Source organism: Heterodontus francisci, chromosome 10 (genome assembly GCF_036365525.1).
Source record: "Heterodontus francisci isolate sHetFra1 chromosome 10, sHetFra1.hap1, whole genome shotgun sequence".
In the NCBI taxonomy this organism is placed as follows: Eukaryota; Metazoa; Chordata; class Chondrichthyes; order Heterodontiformes; family Heterodontidae; genus Heterodontus; species Heterodontus francisci.
Window position 1 is genome coordinate 104,418,021 of NC_090380.1, and position 18,180 is coordinate 104,436,200.

The following is an 18,180-nucleotide window of genomic DNA, read 5'->3' on the forward strand; positions in this document are numbered from 1 at the left end:
CTGTAAGGGACCTACATTTGTCTTCACTAATCTTTTTCTCTTCACATATTTATTGAAGCTTTTTCAGTTAGTTTTTATGTTCCCCCCAAGTTTACTTTCATGCTGTATTTTCCCCCGCTTAATCAACCTCTTTGTCCTCCTTTGCTGAATTCTAAACTGCTCCCAATCCTCAGTCTTGCTGCTTTTTCTGGCAATTTTATATGCCTCCTCTTTGGATCTAATATAATCCCTAATTTCTTTTGTAAGCCACGGTTGAGCCACCTTTCTGATTTTATTTTTTGCGCCAGACAGGAATGAACAATTGTTGTAATTCATGCACATGTTCTTTAAATATTATCCATTGCCTATCCACCATCAACCCTTGTAGTAAAGTTCCCCAATCTACCAAAGCCAACTTGCGTCTCATACCTTCGTAGTTTCCTTTATTTAGATTCAGGACCCTAGTTTCAGATTCAACTACTTGGATAACGTGGGATATTGTGAGCCGAGTCAAAAAGAAAAAGGAAGCATACGTAAGGGCTGGGAGGCTAGGAACAGACGAATCCCTTGAGGAATATAAAGACAGTAGAAAGGAACTTAAACAAGGAGTCAGAAGGGCTAAAAGGGGTCATGAAAAGTCATTGGCAAACAGGATTAAGGAAAATCCCAAGGCTTTTTATACATATATAAAGAGCAAGAGGGTAACTAGGGAAAGGGTTGGCCCACTCAAGGACAGAGAAGGGAATCTATGTGTGGAGCCAGAGGAAATGGGTGAGGTACTAAATGAGTACTTTGCATCAGTATTCACCAAAGAGAAGGACTTGGTGGATGATGAGCCTAGGGAAGGGAGTGTAGATAGTCTCCGTCATCTCATTGTCAAAAAGGAGGAGGTGTTGGGTGTCTTGCAAAGCATTAAGGTAGATAAGTCCCCAAGGCCTGATGGGATCTACCCCAGAATACTAAGGGAGGCAAGGGAAGAAATTGCTGGGGCCTTGACAGAAATCTTTGCATCCTCATTGGCTACAGGTGAGGTTCCAGAGGACTGGAGAATAGCCAATGTTGTTCCTTTTGTTTAAGAAGGGTAGCAAGGATAATCCAGGAAATTATAGGCTGGTGAGCCTTACATCAGTGGTAGGGAAATTATTAGAGAGGATTCTTAGGGACAGGATTTACTCCCATTTGGAAACAAACAGACTTATTAGCGAGAGGCACCATAGTTTTGTGAAGGGGAGGTCGTGTTTCACTAATTTGATTGAGTTTTTTGAGGAAGTGACAAAGATAATTGATGAAGGAAGGGCAGTGGATGTTATCTATATGGACTTCAGTAAAGTCTTTGACAAGGTCCCTCCTGGCAGACTGGTACAAATGGTGAAGTCACACGGGATCAGAGGTGAGCTGGCAAGATGGATATAGAACTGGCTCTGTCATAGAAGACAGAAGGTAGCAGTGGAAGGGTGCTTTTCTGAATGGAGGGATGTAACTAGTGGTGTTCCGCAGGGATCAGTGCTGGGACCTTTGCTGTTTGTAGTATATATAAATGATTTGGAGGAAAATGTAGCTGGTCTGATTAGTAAGTTTGCGGACAACACAAAAGGTTGGTGGAGTTGCGGATAGTGATGAGGATTGTCAGAGGATACAGCAGGATATAGATCGGTTGGAGACTTGGGCGGAGAAATGGCAGATGGAGTTTAATCCGGACAAATGTGAGGTAATGCATTTTGGAAGGTCTAATGCAGATGGGAAGTATGCAGTAAATGGCAGAACCCTGAGGAGTATTGACAGGCAGAGAGATCTGGGCGTATAGGTCCACAGGTCACTGAAAGTGGCAACGCAGGTGGATAAGGTAGTCAAGAAGGCATATGGCGTGCTTGTCTTCATCGGTCGGGGCATAGAGTATAAAAATTGGCAAGTCATGCTGCAGCTGTACAGAACTTTAGTTAGGCCACACTTAGAATATTGCATGCAATTCTGGTCGCCACACCACCAGAAGGAGGCTTTGGAGAGGGTACAGAAGAGGTTTACCAGGATGTTGCCTGGTCTGGAGGGCATTAGCTATGAGAAGAGGTTGGATAAACTCGGATTGTTTTCACTGGAACGACGGAGGTGGAGGGGTGACATGATAGAGGTTGACAAAGTTATGAGCGGCATGGACAGAGTGGATAGTCTGAAGCTTTTTCCCAGGGTGGAAGTGTCAGTTACTCGGGGGCATAGGTTTAAGGTGAGAGAGGCAAAGTTTCGAGGGGATGTGCAAGGCAAGTTCTTTACACAGAGGGTGGTGAGTTCTTGGAACTTGTTGCCAGGGGAGGTGGTGGAAGCAGGTACGATAGCGACGTTTAAGAGGCATCTTGACAAATGCATGAATAGGATGGGAATAGAGGGATACGGTCCCCGGAAGTGCAGAAGGTGTTAGCTTAGGCAGGCATCAAGATAGGTGCAGGCTTGGAGGGCCAAATGGCCTGTTCCTGTGCTGTACTGTTCTTTGTTCTTTGTACTTCACTCTCCATCTTAATGAAGAATTCTATCATGGTATGATCGCTCCTCCCCAAGGGACCCCGCACAACAAGATTGTTAATTAATCCTTTCTCATTGCACAATACCCCGTCTAGGATAGCATGTTCTCTCGTTGGTTCCTCAACATATTGGTCTAAAAAACTGTCATGTACACACTCCAGGAAATCCTCCTCCACAGTATTATTGCTAATTTGGTTTGACGAATCTATATGTAGATTAAAGTCACCCATGATTACTTATTGCATGCATCTCTTTAATGCCATCCCTTACATCTCCACTACTGTTTGAAGGCCTATAGACAACCCCCCACAAAACATTTTCTGCCCCTTGGTGTTTCTTAGCTCCACCCATACAGATTCCACATCATGATTTTCCAAGCCAATATCCTTCCTCATTATTGCATTGATTTCCTCCTTTACTAACAATGCTTTCCTATCTCCTTTAGGTTGGCATCCTAGTCTGAATCCTCAAAAAGAAAGCTCATTTTAATTTTAGTTAAATGCAGCTCCCTTGCAAAAAGGTGCACATCCAATTTCATCCAGAGGCAGGAAGCTGGCATACGCACACCTGCCCTCAAAGCAGGATTATATGTGGAACTTTCCGACCTGCTGGTACTAACGGATGCTCCAGATGTGCCTCTAGTGATGGGAAGTAGGGAACCTCCTGTGGACATTGCAAACTGAGGAGTCAGCGGTGATTGTCCAAGGCCAGTGCATTCCAGTAATTATAATGAGATGCACCTTCCTTTATCTCCTCTTCTACCACTTCCTAAACCCTGCCCCACCAGATCCTGTCCAATATGGCATAGCTGAGATAAGGAACTCTGTAGAGTATGAGATGGGGACTGTGTCCTATCATTCCATGGGCCAATTTGTCACTGCTCCACCACACTTTGTCACCGTGCCAACTTATTTTATTTGTAAATTGTATTTCACGCCTGTTGCCATTATATAATTTTTGTTTAAAAATGTCCTGTCCCAGATTTATTTCTATCATACAGTAGGTCAACATGGTTCGTCATTTAATATTTCATCCAAATAAGCACTTCCCAGTGCAACCACTCCAGCAGCAGTACGAACCCAACACCCTCTTGCCAAGATATATGAGCAGCAACAAGTGATCACCATTATTCACGATCATTGATTTTGTTCACAGAAAATCAATGAATTTGGTCAACATATCACGAGTTTAGCTTCAGGAGAGGAACCTGATGATTGCATCAAGGAGGAGAGGTGCTACACAACAGTACGGAAGGAGTTTGAGACCTGGAAAAATCATCTTGATACGGTTAAACATCAATGTGAGTGCATAAGGACATAGAGAGTACAATTATATTCTTTCAATAGCTTTTACTTTAGGTACTGTCAGGGCCAAACAGGGATTTCTAACTGAAAACTGTACAAAAACTGATTGTACCTAACTGGACCAGGCTGGACATTCTTTTATCTTTTGTCACATTCTTTCATGACTGTCCTGTGTCCAAGTGTTCTTCATTCGAAAAGATTCCTACCGTCCTCATGCTGGTGCTCTCCCTCTGCTGACAACTGTCATCCTTTTCTGGTGATTTAAGGATGTGTTTTTCTTTATGATGGTTGATTAACATTTGTATTTTACAATTCTGTTGAAGGAAAACAGTGGTTTGTGTTTCTCTTTTAGGATTTGGTTGTCCTGCTGTGAATCTCGTAATGTTTTTTCTTTTTTGTCTCTGTGTTTCCGTTACATAATCTGCATCCAAATTCTTGTCTTCCAGGTTGGGAGGGGTAAAGAGGGGTGTGCATAGTGTCAGCTATGATTCAGTGGGTAATACTCTTACCTCTGAGTTAGATGGTTATAGGTTCAAGACCCTCTCCAGAGACTTGAGCACAAAAATCTAGGCTGACACTTCAGTGCAGTACCAAGGGAGTGCTGCACTGTTGGATGTGCCATCCTTCACATGAGATGTCTGCCCTCTCAGGTGGATGTTTATGTTTATGTTTAGAGATACAGCACTGAAACAGGCCCTTTGGCCCACCGAGTCTGTGCCGACCATCAACCACCCATTTATACTAATCCTACACTAATCCCATATTCCTACCACATCCCCACCTGTCCCTATATTTCCCTACCACCTACCTCTACTAGGGGCAATTTATAATGGCCAATTTACCTACCAACGTGCAAGTCTTTTGGCTTGTGGGAGGAAACCAGAGCACCTGGAGGAAACCCACGCAGAACTTGCAAACTCCACACAGGCAGTACCCAGAATTGAACCCGGGTCGCTGGAGCTGTGAGGCTGCAGTGCTAACCACTGCGCCACTGTGCCGTCCCACAACCATCATCACAAAATAGATTACTGGTTGTAATCTCTGCTGCTTACAGGACCTAACTGTGCATTTCAGCGTTTCCTACATTACAACAATGACTACATTTCAAAAATGCTTTGTTGGCTGAACAATACATCGTGAAATCATGAAATGCAAGCTCGTTCCTTCTAATTGATGGTCTGTTATGTGACCATGTGCTTTCATCTTATGCCTGTATCTAGTGCAAAGCATATTACTGCTGTAATACCACTCAATGAAATACTGATTGTCCTTGAAAATGTGGCAATTTCCAATTTATTTATTTTTAATAATAGTCCACGGTGTGATGCGTAATAAAGTTCTGGAATACGAGCGTTCTTACCGTGGACGGGAGTTACCTGGGTTTGTCAACTACAAAACATTCGAGTCAATAGTGAAGCAACAGATCGTGAAGCTGCAACAACCTGCCATTCAGATACTGAAGAAAGTTACAGGTAAGTCAACTGAACCAAATTGGTTCATCAAAGAATAAAATCCAGATCACTCTTTGCTAAATATTGAAGGGATAACTACTTCAAAATGAAGTTTTTTTCTTCTTTGTTGTCCTCACATTAAATTTATTTTATGATCTTTCGTCCTACCTCACTCCCCCTCGGTGGCCAGAAGAGGGCAGGCTGGCAAGCTGCTCCCTGGCCTCGATCAATGGTGTTTGGCCACGAGGCAAGAGAGTAGTACTATTGGTCTATTTTTGCCCCTGTCTCTCTGTAAGAGTAATGTCATGGCCCAAAATTACCTCAAAGCTTCTTTATTGTGGCTGGATGGGCAGCAGAATTGCAAGGTTAACAAGGACAAGTGGGCCAAACTGTCTCCTCAGACAAGGAGACGTTAGATTAATTGTTTGGAGAGGTTTAGTGCAGGAAACTTGTGATCTTTGGTACAGAGGCGAAACTATCCAGTGCGGAAAAATGGATCACACATCGTAGCAAGTGGTGAGCTGGGTCAATGCTATCTCCCAAGTTCATGGCCTCAATTAGAGTCTTAGAGTCATATATGCCATTCAGCCCATCAAGTCCATGCTGGTTCTCCACGGAGCTATGCATTCAGTTCCACTCCCCAGCTCGATCCCTGTAGCCCCGCTGTGTAAAAAAAAAAAAGTACTTCCTCACATTTCCCCTGCATCTCTTGCCCAAAATCATTAATCTGTGTTCCCTAGTCCTTGTACCATTTGGTAATGGGATTAGATTTTCCTTGTCTAACTTATCTAAACCTGTCATGATCTTGCACATTTCTATTAAACCTTCCCTCAATCTTCTTTGTTCTAAGGAGAACAAACCCAGCTTTTCCAACCTAACCTTGTAACTAAAATCCTCCATCCCTGGAACCATTCTGGTAAATCTCCTCTGCACCCTCTCAAGGACCCTCACATCCTTCCTGATGTGTGGCAACCAGAACAGATAACGGTTCAGCATAACTTCCCTGTTTTTGTACTCAGTGCCTCTATTTATGAAGCCCAAGATCCTATATGCTTTACAAACCACACTCTCAATATGTCCTGCCACCTTCAAAGATCGAGGTCCCTCTGTTCCTGTACACTCTTCAGAACTGTGCCATTAAGTATATATTGCCTCTCCCTATTCCTTCTGCCAAAATGCATCACCTCACACTGTTAGTATCAAATTCCATCTGCCACCTGTCCATTCTGTTAGCCGATCTATGTCCTGTTGCATCCTCGCTGTTTGTCGCACCTTCAAGTTTGGTGTCATCAGCAAATTTTGAGATTCTACTCTGTATTCCAAGATCCAAGTCATTTATATATAGCAAAAAAAGCAGTGATCCCAGCACTGACCCTTGGGGAACAGCACTGTCTATCGCTGTTTTCTGTCCTTAAGCCAATTTTTTATCCAGTTGAACACTAACTCTCCTTTTCCATGAGCCTCAATTTTATTAACCAGCTTTTTATGTGGTAACTTATCAAATGCTTTCTTAAAATCCATATAAACAACATCCACCACATTCTCTTCATCAACATATGCAATTAGATTAATCAAGCATAATCTGCCTTTTACAAATCCACTCTGCCTATCTTTAATTAACTCCAGCCTCACTAAGTATCCTTGATATTTTCCCTAATTATTGTTTCTAAATCCTTATCCACCACTGATTTTAAACTAACTGGCCTGTAGTCACTAAAACTGTTCTTACACTCTTTCTTGAATAAGGGTGTCATATTTGCTGCTCTCTTATCCACTTGCACCTCCCCCATATCCAGGGAAGATTAGAAGATTATGGCAAGCCCTTCTGCTATCTCCATCCCCACTTTCTTCAGCAACCTGGAATACAAGTCATCTGGACTAGGTGACTTATCTATCCTAAGCATAGCCAGCCTTTTTAGTACCTCTCTCCTCTCAATTTTTATCCTATCCATTGCCTCTAATCTCTCTGTTTCTACAACACTTCCCCTTTTGTTCTCTTTTGCCCCACCCCTGCTTTATTTTGATTTGCTCAAACCTATTACATTTCAAACCTTTGCCAGTTCTGATGAAAGATCACTGACCTGAAAATTTAACTATGTTTCTCTCTTCACAGATCCTGCTCGACCTGTTGAGTATTTCCAGCACTTTTTGTTTTATTTCAGATTTCCAGCATCTGCAGTATTTTGCTTTTATTATACTCAATGAGTACTTTGCATCAGTATTCACTAAGGAAATAGAGGCTGACAAAAATGAGAGTGGTGGGGTGCACTGTCATGCCCACATCTGTCCTGGGCTTGCTGCAGTGTTCCAGTGACCATCAAGGCAAGCTAGAGGAATGGCACCTCATATACTGATTAGGCACACTACAGCCTACTAGACTGAAAATCAAGTTCAGTAATTTCAGAGCATGACTGGCCCCCTTTTTTATTTTTGTTTTATTTTTTATTTTTATTCTATTTTAGTTTGTTTCATCATTCATTTTTTTACCATGTGCCTGCACCACTTTTTTTTCATGTTTGTGCTTTTGGCTTTCATTATTCTGTCATTTAACACCCTCTTTGCCTTTGCCCCATGACCTCCTTGTCAGTTATTCTCTGTGACCCTCTGCCCTTCCCTTTTGTTCTCTTTTGCCCCACTCCCACTTTATTTGCTTAAAACCTATTACATTTCTAACCTTTACCAGTTCTGATGAAAGGTCACTGAGCTGAAACGTTAACTCTGCTTCTCTCTCCGCAGATGCTGCCTGACCTGCTGAGTATTTTCAGCACTTTTTGTTTTTATTACTCATTAAGTATATTAGCCTTGCCCTGCACCTCTAAGCATATATTACTCTCCCTGTCCCTAATAGGCCCGCTCTACCTCTTACTACTCACTTACTATTTACATGCCAGTAGAAGATCTTTGGGTTCCATTTTATGTTGACTGCCATTCTATTTTCATATTCTCTCTTTGCCAGTCCAATTTTCCTCTTCATCTCCCCTCTCAATTTATTGTGCATGACCTGGTTCTCACTTGATGAATTCACCTGACATGCATCATGCACCCTCTTTTTTTTGGTTTCAGCATCATCTCAAACTCCCTCATCAACCAAGGAGCCCTATTCTTGGTTTCCCTATCTTTCACCCTTGTTGGAATGTTGCTAGCCTGTACCTGAAGCATCTGTTCCTTAAAGGTAACCCGTTGTTCCGATACAGCTCTTTCTGCCGGTTTTGGTTCCATTCTACCCTTCCCATTACGTTGAAATTAGCCCTCTTCCAATCTGGACAATCTACCTTTATTTTGTTCCTTGCTTTTCTGTATTACTAGTCTAAACCTTATGAAAGGATGATCACTCTTGCCCAAGTGCTCTCCCACAGACACTTAGTCCACTTGGCCCACCTCAATTCCCAGCAACAGATCCAGCAATGATTTGTTGGCCAAACATTGTCAACAAAAGCATCCACTAGGAATTGAGTTCAGCCCATCTAATTTCATCTCATATAGGGACTTTACAGCCAGCACAGGAGACCTTCACCTTTGGTCTCGCCTCGATTTGAATTCGGGACCCAGAATGGAAAGGACAGTGCACTAATGCAGTTGAACACCTTATCTCCCTATCTCACCGTGAATCGTTGTCACTTTTGAAAACCTGTTCTAATTCCGCTCATGAATATGTCGATTTCTTTTCTTTCTTGCTTTCTTATTGCAGAAGTTGTGCGAGATGCTATTCTGGATGTAGCTGTCTACAATTTCCGTGGAGTTCCAAATCTTTTGAAAGCTGCCAAGGTACAGTGCAGATACTAGTTAATGCTGTTAATGCTTTAAAAATGACCATAGTTCACCTACAAAGCTGTTTTACAAAATGACCTGAAGTGCAATTTACCAAACAGAGCATCAATAAATACCATAACAGTGGATTTGGGCAGAGGGAGCTGGTTGTGGAATTTATTAGTTAAAATAAATTGTTTAGTGCCTCTGTTCAGAAAGCATGCAAAAGAATGGCATGTGAGTCAGTCAAGCCTTCATGTGTTAATATCACAATCATTTCCTCAATTTTGTTACTTGCATTTTGACCGGATGAGCAAAAGAGCACTTTTTCTGCTGTTGTTGACATTTATGGATGGTCCCTGACATGATATTATCATTATCTAGCGCAGTAAATCTCATGTTAACAGGGACCTGTTTGAAGGTTTGCAGTTTCATTGGACAAACCTTTTCTCATTTTTTTCAAGCACATGATGCAGTGACCTGAGTTGTATTGAAATGCATCAAAACATCATAGAATCTTGCAACACAGAAGGAGGTCATTTGGCCCATCGTGCCTGTGCCAGCTCTTTAAATGAGCCATTAGTCACTCCACTGCCCTTTGCCCATAGCCCTGCAATTTTATCCCCTTCAAGTATTTATGAAATTCCCTTTTAAAAGTTACTATTGAATCTGCCACCATCACCCTTTGAGGCAGTACATTCCAGATCATCACAACTCACTGCATAAAACAATTTGTCCTCGACTCACCCCTGATGATAGGTGGTTCACTGTCTTTTTTTAATCTTTCACTGAATGACTTATAATACTATTTTACCTCTTGAGTAGAATAAATGTGCATAACCCCCAAGGCAAAATTTCCCTGTACTGAGACTTGCTGAGCTATGAGTAGGTGACTGCATGTGCATCACCAGTAGATAACATTATAGTGTTGTTGTGTTTTGAAATTGCATTGTGTATTGTGTACTTTGGAAACTGCTGTAGAACACACATACTAGTAAAGGGAAAGAGAAACTAAAAACAGAATAAAGAAGACGCCTTTATGTTCAGCAGCCTGCAGACTTTTTCTTTCTTTCTTTGCCTCATATCCTCAGCTAAACCTCACTCCTGTCCCCAGGGCATCACAAGCATAATCATCACCAGCGCCTTAGAGTGCAATCTGCTGAATGATACCTATGAACCCTTACACAAATACATCTGCATCATGTGCACTGGAATGCTTTGGAACCTAACCTAGATCAGCTCATTTAGCGCAGGTCAGTTATTAGGCCTGGGACCTTCTTGGCCTGGTTTAGTCATCAAGAAAGTGCTGGTTCCTCTTTCAGGAAGTTAGGAATAGGAGTACGCCAAACAGTCCTTTGTACTGTTCCACCATCCAATTAGATCATGGCTGATTTGCATCTTAATTCCATTTACCCACGATGGTTCTGCATTCCTTAATACCCTTGCCCAACAAAAATCTTATAAATCTCAGGTTTGAAATTTTCAGTTGTCCTCAAGTCTCAACAGCTTGTTCGGGGGCCGGGAGGGGGGGCGAGGTGTGGGCAGAGTTCCAGATTTACACTACTCTTTGTGTGAAGGAGTGCTTCTTGACATAACCACTGTGCAGCCCAGCTTTTAATTTTAAGATTATATCCTCTTGTTCTGGACTCCCCAACCAGAGCAAATAGTTTCTATCTCAAGCCTTTAGTCATCTTAAACATCTCGATCAGATCACCCCCTCATTTTCTATACTCAAGGGAATAAAAGTCTATAGAACCTGACCTCATAATTTAACCCTTTCAGCCTCAGTGCCATTCTGAAAGGTTCGCTCGACAGGTACATTTCCCTGCCCAATTACAAAGACAAAATTGAGATGACTGGATATATAAAATGTGGACGTAGGAATTATAATATTGATGACATATTTTTGTTACCAGATAAAAGCTGAAGACCTAAAGAAACAACAAGAAAGCCATGCAGAAGTGCAGCTGAAAATTCAATTCAAGATTGAAAATGTGGTGTATTCGCAAGACAGCATCTACAGCCAGAAGCTCAGCAAAGAAAAGTCCAAAAGCAAAGAAGAGGCTAAAGATATCAATCAAAAGCAGTTTCCATTTGGATTTTCAACTGTGCCTAACTGTGGTACCACCATCCATGAAATGGCAACGCATCTGCAAACATACTACAAGGTGAGTTCAGCATCACTGAATGGGCTACAGTAGATATTCTTGTGGACTGTAGGAATTAAAACAGAAAGAATAGAAAGATTGTATTTATATAATTCCTAGTGACATCTCCAAGTGATTGGCATGCAATAAGTAGAAATGACTGTAATGTGGAAGCCATTTTGTGCTAAGCAAGCTCCCATTGACGGCAGTATGATGGGTGGCCAAGTAATGAGAAAGATTTTATAGTAAAAGGTCTTAGAAAAAGAATTCCGGACAGCAAAATATTTGCCAGCATTTCACTAAGTTGCCCAAGCTATGGCTAGAGCTGTGTTCTTATAAAAGGTTATTTCAGTTTCATGGCTTAGTAGAATGTAGGAAATGGTCTGATAGTGCAATTGGTGAGGCATGAAGATTGGCTGTAGTTATGCACCAAGTCTTCAGGATTTTTAATCCCAGCATGACGTCTCTTGCCATATAGTTTTATGATTGAGAAACCGGGATGAAACTCTGAATTAGTGCAGGACACTTCCAAGAATGGAATGGGGCGTAAAGAGCATGAGGCAAGTCAAGAAGAAGTAATTGAGTGACGACAGGCTTGAGAGTCTTGCCAGTTGTTGGAAGAAGGGAAGGGGAAAGTAACGAGATCCACAAGTTTCAGATTGCGGGAAGTAATGGGTTGGAATGGGAAAAGGTCGAATGAGTCTTTCTATTAACACAGTGAGGATGCAGTGAGTGGAGAAGTAAGTTGGATGGTGTATCAGGAGCTTAGGAAGGAAAGAGAGGAAATAAAAAGCTTAGTGATTGTGTTCAGCCAGTTTAAGAGCCCATTAAGTCTAAGATTTTGAATCAGACTTATCCTGATCCAATATGGAGGTGAATATACTCATGGCTTCTCCTGCTCCAACTCTCTAACTAGTGGAAACCCTGTTCATGCACATAGATGGGATTTCCAACCTTGTGCCAAAGTAGTGGCAGCAGAGTAGGAGAAGCAGTGAGGCAAGTCAAGAAGAAGTGATTGAGTGACGACAGGTGGCGCAGTGGTTAGCACCGCAGCCTCACAGCTCCAGCGACCCGAGTTCAGTTCTGGGTACTGCCTGTGTGGAGTTTGCAAGTTCTCCCTTTGACCGCGTGGGTTTCTGCTGGGTGTTCTGGTTTCCTCCCACAGCAAAAGACTTGCAGGTTGATAGGTAAATTGGCCATTGTAAATTGCCCCTAGTGTAGGTAGCTGGTAGGAGAATGGTGGGGATGTGGTAGGGAATATGGGATTAATGTAGGATTAGTATAAATGGGTGGTTGCTGGTCAGCAAAGACTTGGTGGGCCGAAGGGCCTGTTTCAGTGCTGTATCTCTAAATAAATAAATAAGCCCCGGGGAGGTTCACTCCCTGACCCTAATTGTTCAAAGTTTATTCTTAATCCTCCTGGTAGCAGGCTTGTAAGAAAGATTAACAATATTTTTCAAACACGCTTTGTGTTTGGCTTAATTTGTATTTCACTGGCAGTTTGTTTTTGAATTTTAAATGTTTGCTATTCAAAATCCTGCAGGTCCCAATAACTTCTATTAAAGAGATGCTCCAGTCAAAAATAACAGTGTGTCCTTTGGTATAAAGTGACATTCCCTTACCACCTACCCTGATGATGTTGACTTACTGAGGTGCAGTTCCACAGGCATTATTCATTAGCGTCCCACCTACCTGCACCACCCCCACACTGTCTCACCCAAATTACCATTATTGATGTGTGAGCCTTAATAGCAAGCTATTCAACTGTGCTGTACATAACAGCTGAGCATGGTCCTGCCCTTATTTAGCATTCACGCATATGCAATTCCAGTTGGATTGATGCATAGCAATCAAGAATGCAAACCTAGTTGAATTTCCCCTCCCAAACCCAGAGGCAGTCTGGTCAACTATGGCAACCCAAACACTGTCTCAACTGAAATCAGTTAACTCAGCACAGACCAAATACCAAACATGGAAGCTTCCTCGTCTACACGAGTTGGAGAATTTACTGGAATTAACTTGCAAGGAAATTCGTGATTCACTTCTGTTCTTTTTCCTCAGATTGCAACCGATCGATTGGCCGACCAGATTCCGCTGATAATACGCTATTACATTCTGCAAGAGTTTGCCTCCAAGTTACAGATTGACATGCTTCAGCTTCTACAGGAGAAGAATCGCATTGACGAGTATCTCCATGAAGAGATGCACATTGTTGAGAACAGGAAGAACCTGAGAAATAAGCTGGAGCGACTGACACAAGCTCAGCATCATCTGTCTAAGTTTTATTGAATTTAGTCGGAAATCAGGAAGTATTCCAAATTGAGCCCAGCTCGCTTTCTAGCCGCAATGGTAAAACTGAGAGCAGGAAAACATTGCTATGAAGAGTATTCCCACTACTCCATATACAACATAGACAGAATTGATGACGTGACCACATTGTTCTATCACGAATAGAAGCTTTTTGCGGGGAACCGGCAAAGTCCTTTAGGCCCCAGAAACCTGTTCCTTTTTGTTTGATCAACAATCCACCTGCTTTCTCAATATGTCCCTCAATGTTTTTTCTCTCTGCTCTCAATTGCCTCTTTATACCATCCAAAGTGAGTTGATGGCAGCTTCTTCTGTTGCCCATTCTGCCTATCTCCCCTTTTTAAGTTGGTAATTTTTCATTTGTACCACCTTAGTACTTGAGTCTTTTTCCGTCAGATTGTAACTGTCAATATCTCCGTTTCTTACTGTATCTTAGTGTCGTCGGAGCTTTTCAAAGGAAATAAAAAAGCTTCATGTTTTAATGCTGTTATTTTGTAGCTCATGTCAAAATGTACCAATTGGCACAGATTGTTCTACTTTCCTGTTAATATTTTGTTACGACCAGGTGAGAAAGAGGTCTAGTGTTCCCTTTCAGCCTTCACCTGGTCTTACCGTAACAGGGTTTAATTATAAACAGTGTTTTTAGCTCCCCCTCGGTGAAATCTTGTTCACCGCTTTCCAATTATAAGGCAAAGAAACCAACAGACACACAGGTTTTCTTGAGTTTAAAGAAGAAAGATTGAAATTTTATTAAACTTAAACTCTAATTTGGTTGACGCCTACGGATACACGAGGCACCCACGCTAGCATGCATATGCGATACATACATGCAGCTAGAGACAGAAAACAGCAGAAGAAATAAAATGGAAAAGTTTGAGGCAATATCTGAAGAGTTTTTGTGTCAGTTCTTTGAGCTCACTGTATGGTCCTTGATTGTAGGTAGATCTTGCTTTTTGTTCGGGCCCAGTATTCTTCTTAAACCTTTTTCACTGTAGGAGACTTTTCTCTCTTGGGGTTCATATGTCTTTAGTGGGTTTTTGGAATTCTGTGAGAAAGAGATGGGAGCAGGCAGGAGGACTTCTTCAGGCCTGGAGCACTCTGCTTTCTATCAGTTCAACAACTCTCTAATTTAAAACTCTCTGCAACAGCCAGTTAGTCATGTGACTAACTGGTTTGACCACATCTTTTTGTGGATTGTATTGGAGCAGGGGATAGCTCCTTTGTTCCCAAACACTGTCTGTTAATAAGCAAAAATGTCTTTCCAGCCAAGGGCTTGGCAACCCCTTGTCACAGGCCTTCTCTTTTTCCCAGCAACAGTTTGAAATTTAATGTCCATATGGCGAAATTAATATGCCTCATTCTTGGCAGGTGGGGGCCTGCATGATATTTAATATACATGTGCATTAAAATAATAAAATGTCAATGTAAAGATCATATAAAGATGTGTTAAATCTTATTTATAAGTAGAGGGAGGTGAGATGCATTAGAAGCTAATGTTTAGAGAACACAGCACGCTCCGGTTGCACAGGAAGAGTCATGATCTGCTATAATTATGGCAAACCCAGCCACACTCCATAAGAGTGTCACCGTCGTGGGTGAAGTATTTTCATACCAACCACCTGAGCAACCCCAAGAGAAATTGAGACCCAGCTTCTTGAAGGCAAAAATGGATAAAATATTGACTTAATGAGAAACTGGCAACCTTACCAGCAGCTCAAAAGAAAGGCCGGTATCAGCAGTAATAGCACCTTTGTCCCCACAAATCAGACAATGGACAATGAAGAGTCATCTCACCTGACACAGTGTGCAGTGGGGATCCGCTGTGATGGTCATGCTCAATCCATGGTTAATGGGGGCCAATGACAGATGATTCTCGTCAGTGCTTCGTACTCCATCCCAACCCCCACACAATGGCTACAGGGAGGCTCTTTTGACAGGTCCTCACAGCTTGCTTTTGAAGCCCCTTCAATTCAAATAAATTTGGATGGGGTTATGTGAAGCCTGCGATCTATGGTTGTTACATGTGCCAAGAACAGAAAAGTCATATTGGGAGCTGAATCACTGCTCAATATGGGGTTTTTGGGAACTATACTAATGAATGTTTGTGGTTTCATTTAGATAACAAAATCTCTTAGGAAATTTCAAATGCATATTGAGTGTTCACTATTAAGTAAGGAAAGTTTCACCTTTTCGGTCCACTAAAATCCTGTTGTCTGCAATTGTGCCAAGAATGTGCCAATGTGTTTTAAAAACAAGAAATGCTGGAAATACTCAGCAGGTCTGGCAGCATCTGTGCAGAGAGAAGCAGAGTTAACGTTTCAGGTCAGTGACGCTTCTTCAGAATTGGCAAATATTAGAAATGTCAAAGGTTATAAGCAAGTAAAGCGGAGGTGGGGCAAGAGATAACAAAGGAGAAGATGCAGATAGGACAAGGTCACAGAATAGCTGATCAGAAGGTCATGGAGCAAAGGCAAACAAATATGTTAATGGTGTGTTGAAAGACAAAGCATTAGTACAGATAGGGTGTTAACGGACTAAAAATTGAACAGCCGCCAATGTGTTTGCTGGAACTAAGCATGATTGCGATCGAATGGGAGGGGAAAAGCCCATAAATGAACACCTGCACCTATTCGCCAAACCAAACGCTATACCGAGAGAAAGTTACACATATGTTAGGGATTGTATTTGATCATTGATATGACGGGGTGTTGTTAGAAGAGGCATGTTCATGACAAATTCCCTTATCTGGCTGGTAAAGAAACCTGGCGGTAGTTGGCAATTGATTGTTGACTATCTCAAATTAAATGCAGTCATAATACCTGCCCATTTACCTCCTCTCTCCTCACTATCCCAGGCCCCAAACACTCCTTTCAGGTGAAGCAGCGATTTACTTGTACTTCTTTCAATGTAGTATACTGTATTCGCTGCTCACAGTGTGGTCTCCTCTACATTGGGGAGACCAAGCGCAGACTGGGTGACCGCTTTGCGGAACATATCCGCTCAGTTCGCAAGCAGAACCCTGAGCTTCCGGTTGCTTGCCATTTCAACACTCCCCCCTGTTCTCATGCTCACATCTCTGTCCTGGGATTGCTGCTGTGTTCCAGTGAACATCAACGCAAGCTCGAGGAACAGCATCTCATCTACCGATTAGGCACACTACAGCCTGCCGGACTGAACATTGAGTTCAATAATTTCAGAGCATGACAGACCCCCATTTTACTTTCATTTTTAGTGATTTTTTTTTTACATTATTTTTTACAATCTTTTTTTTGCATTTATTTCATTTCATCTTAGTGAGTAAGCAAACTGAACAAACTGTTTTTTTCAGGTTTGCACTTGCTGCTGTTCAATATTCAGTGTATCAACACCTAATTTGTACTAATGCTTTGTCTTTCAACACACCATTAACATATTGTTTGCCTTTGCTCCGTGACCTTTTGGTCAGCTATGCGGCCTGGTCCAATCTGGACCTCCTTTGTTACCTCTTGCCCCACCCCCACCTCACTTGCTTATAACCTGTGACTTTTCTAATATTTGTCAGTTCCGATGAAGGGTCACTGACCCGAAACGTTAACTCTGCTTCTCTTTCCACAGATGCTGCCAGACCTGCTGAGTGGTTCCAGCATTTCTTGTTTTTATTACCTTCCTATTCACCTGTCAACTGGGAAACACGCATTGTTATCTCAGGTTCCAACAGGTTTCCAAATATGTCACCACCCTCGACATTTCTGATGGCTTTTGGACCATCCTTGTCCATAGAGAAGATCAAAACAAATTTGCCTTCACCTTCGAGAATCAAAAGTACGAGTGACTTGCTCGCTCCAGAGATTTCGCAATTCTTCTACTATTTCCACAAAAGAATGGCCACAGCCATTAAAGATTTTTCACGACCCAAATGCTTGATTTACAGCTGGTGACTCAGTCAAAAGAGGAACACCTCAAGCTACTGGAGGAACTGCTGAAATTATGAAAGGGGTGGAACTAATTAAACTCTCACAAGGTGCAGCTGTTGCAGGTGCAGTTGATGCTTTTGGACATTTGCACCTGCACGGTAGAGCAAGAACCAGGCAAGCTTAAATTACAAATTTTTCAGAGATTGCATAGAACAGAAACAGGCCAATTGGCCCAACCAGTCCTTGCGAACATACGAATTAGGAGCAGGAGTAGGCCACTCGACCCCTCGAGCCTGCTCCTCCATTTAATAGGTTCATGGCTGAACTGATTTCTCCACATTTCCACCTACCCCTGATAACCTTTCACCCCCTTGCTTATCAAGAATCCATCTACCTCTGCTTTAAACATATTCAAAGACTCTAGTTCCACCGCCTTTTGAGGAAGACAGTTCCAAAGACTCACGACCCTCTGAGAGAAAAAAATTCTCCTCATCTCTGTCTTAAATGGGCAACCCCTTATTTTTAAACAGTGACCCCTGGTTGTAGATTTTCCCTCAAGGGGAAACATCCTTTCCACATCCACCCGATCAAGACCCCTCAGGATCTTATATGTTTCAATCAAGTCACCCCTTAGTCTTCTAAATTCCAGCAGATACAAGCCTAGCCAGTCCAATCTTTCCTCATAAGATAGCCCGCCCATTCCAGGTATCAGTCGAGTAAACCTTTTTTGAACTGCTTCCAATGCATCTACATCCTTCCTTAAATAAGGAGACCAATACTGGACACAGTACACCAGATGTGGTCTCACCAATGCCCTGTACAACTGAAGCATAACCTCCCT

The 18,180-nt window shown here is 42.2% G+C and overlaps 1 protein-coding gene across 10 annotated transcripts in view; it reads left to right on the plus strand.

The window, feature by feature from the left end:
• Nucleotides 1-13,928, plus strand: part of LOC137374696 (interferon-induced GTP-binding protein Mx3-like) — a 62,307-nt gene extending 48,379 nt beyond the window's left edge. For all 10 annotated transcript variants that reach the window (XM_068041209.1, XM_068041210.1, XM_068041207.1 and 7 more), the window contains 5 exons: nt 3,646-3,790; nt 5,108-5,266; nt 8,934-9,010; nt 10,909-11,160; nt 13,201-13,928. In XM_068041209.1, coding sequence (XP_067897310.1) covers nt 3,646-3,790; nt 5,108-5,266; nt 8,934-9,010; nt 10,909-11,160; nt 13,201-13,428 — 861 coding nt within the window. In that variant the 3' untranslated portion in view covers nt 13,429-13,928. The remainder of the gene's footprint in view (nt 1-3,645; nt 3,791-5,107; nt 5,267-8,933; nt 9,011-10,908; nt 11,161-13,200) is intronic.
• The last annotated feature ends 4,252 nt before the right edge of the window (nt 13,929-18,180 follow it).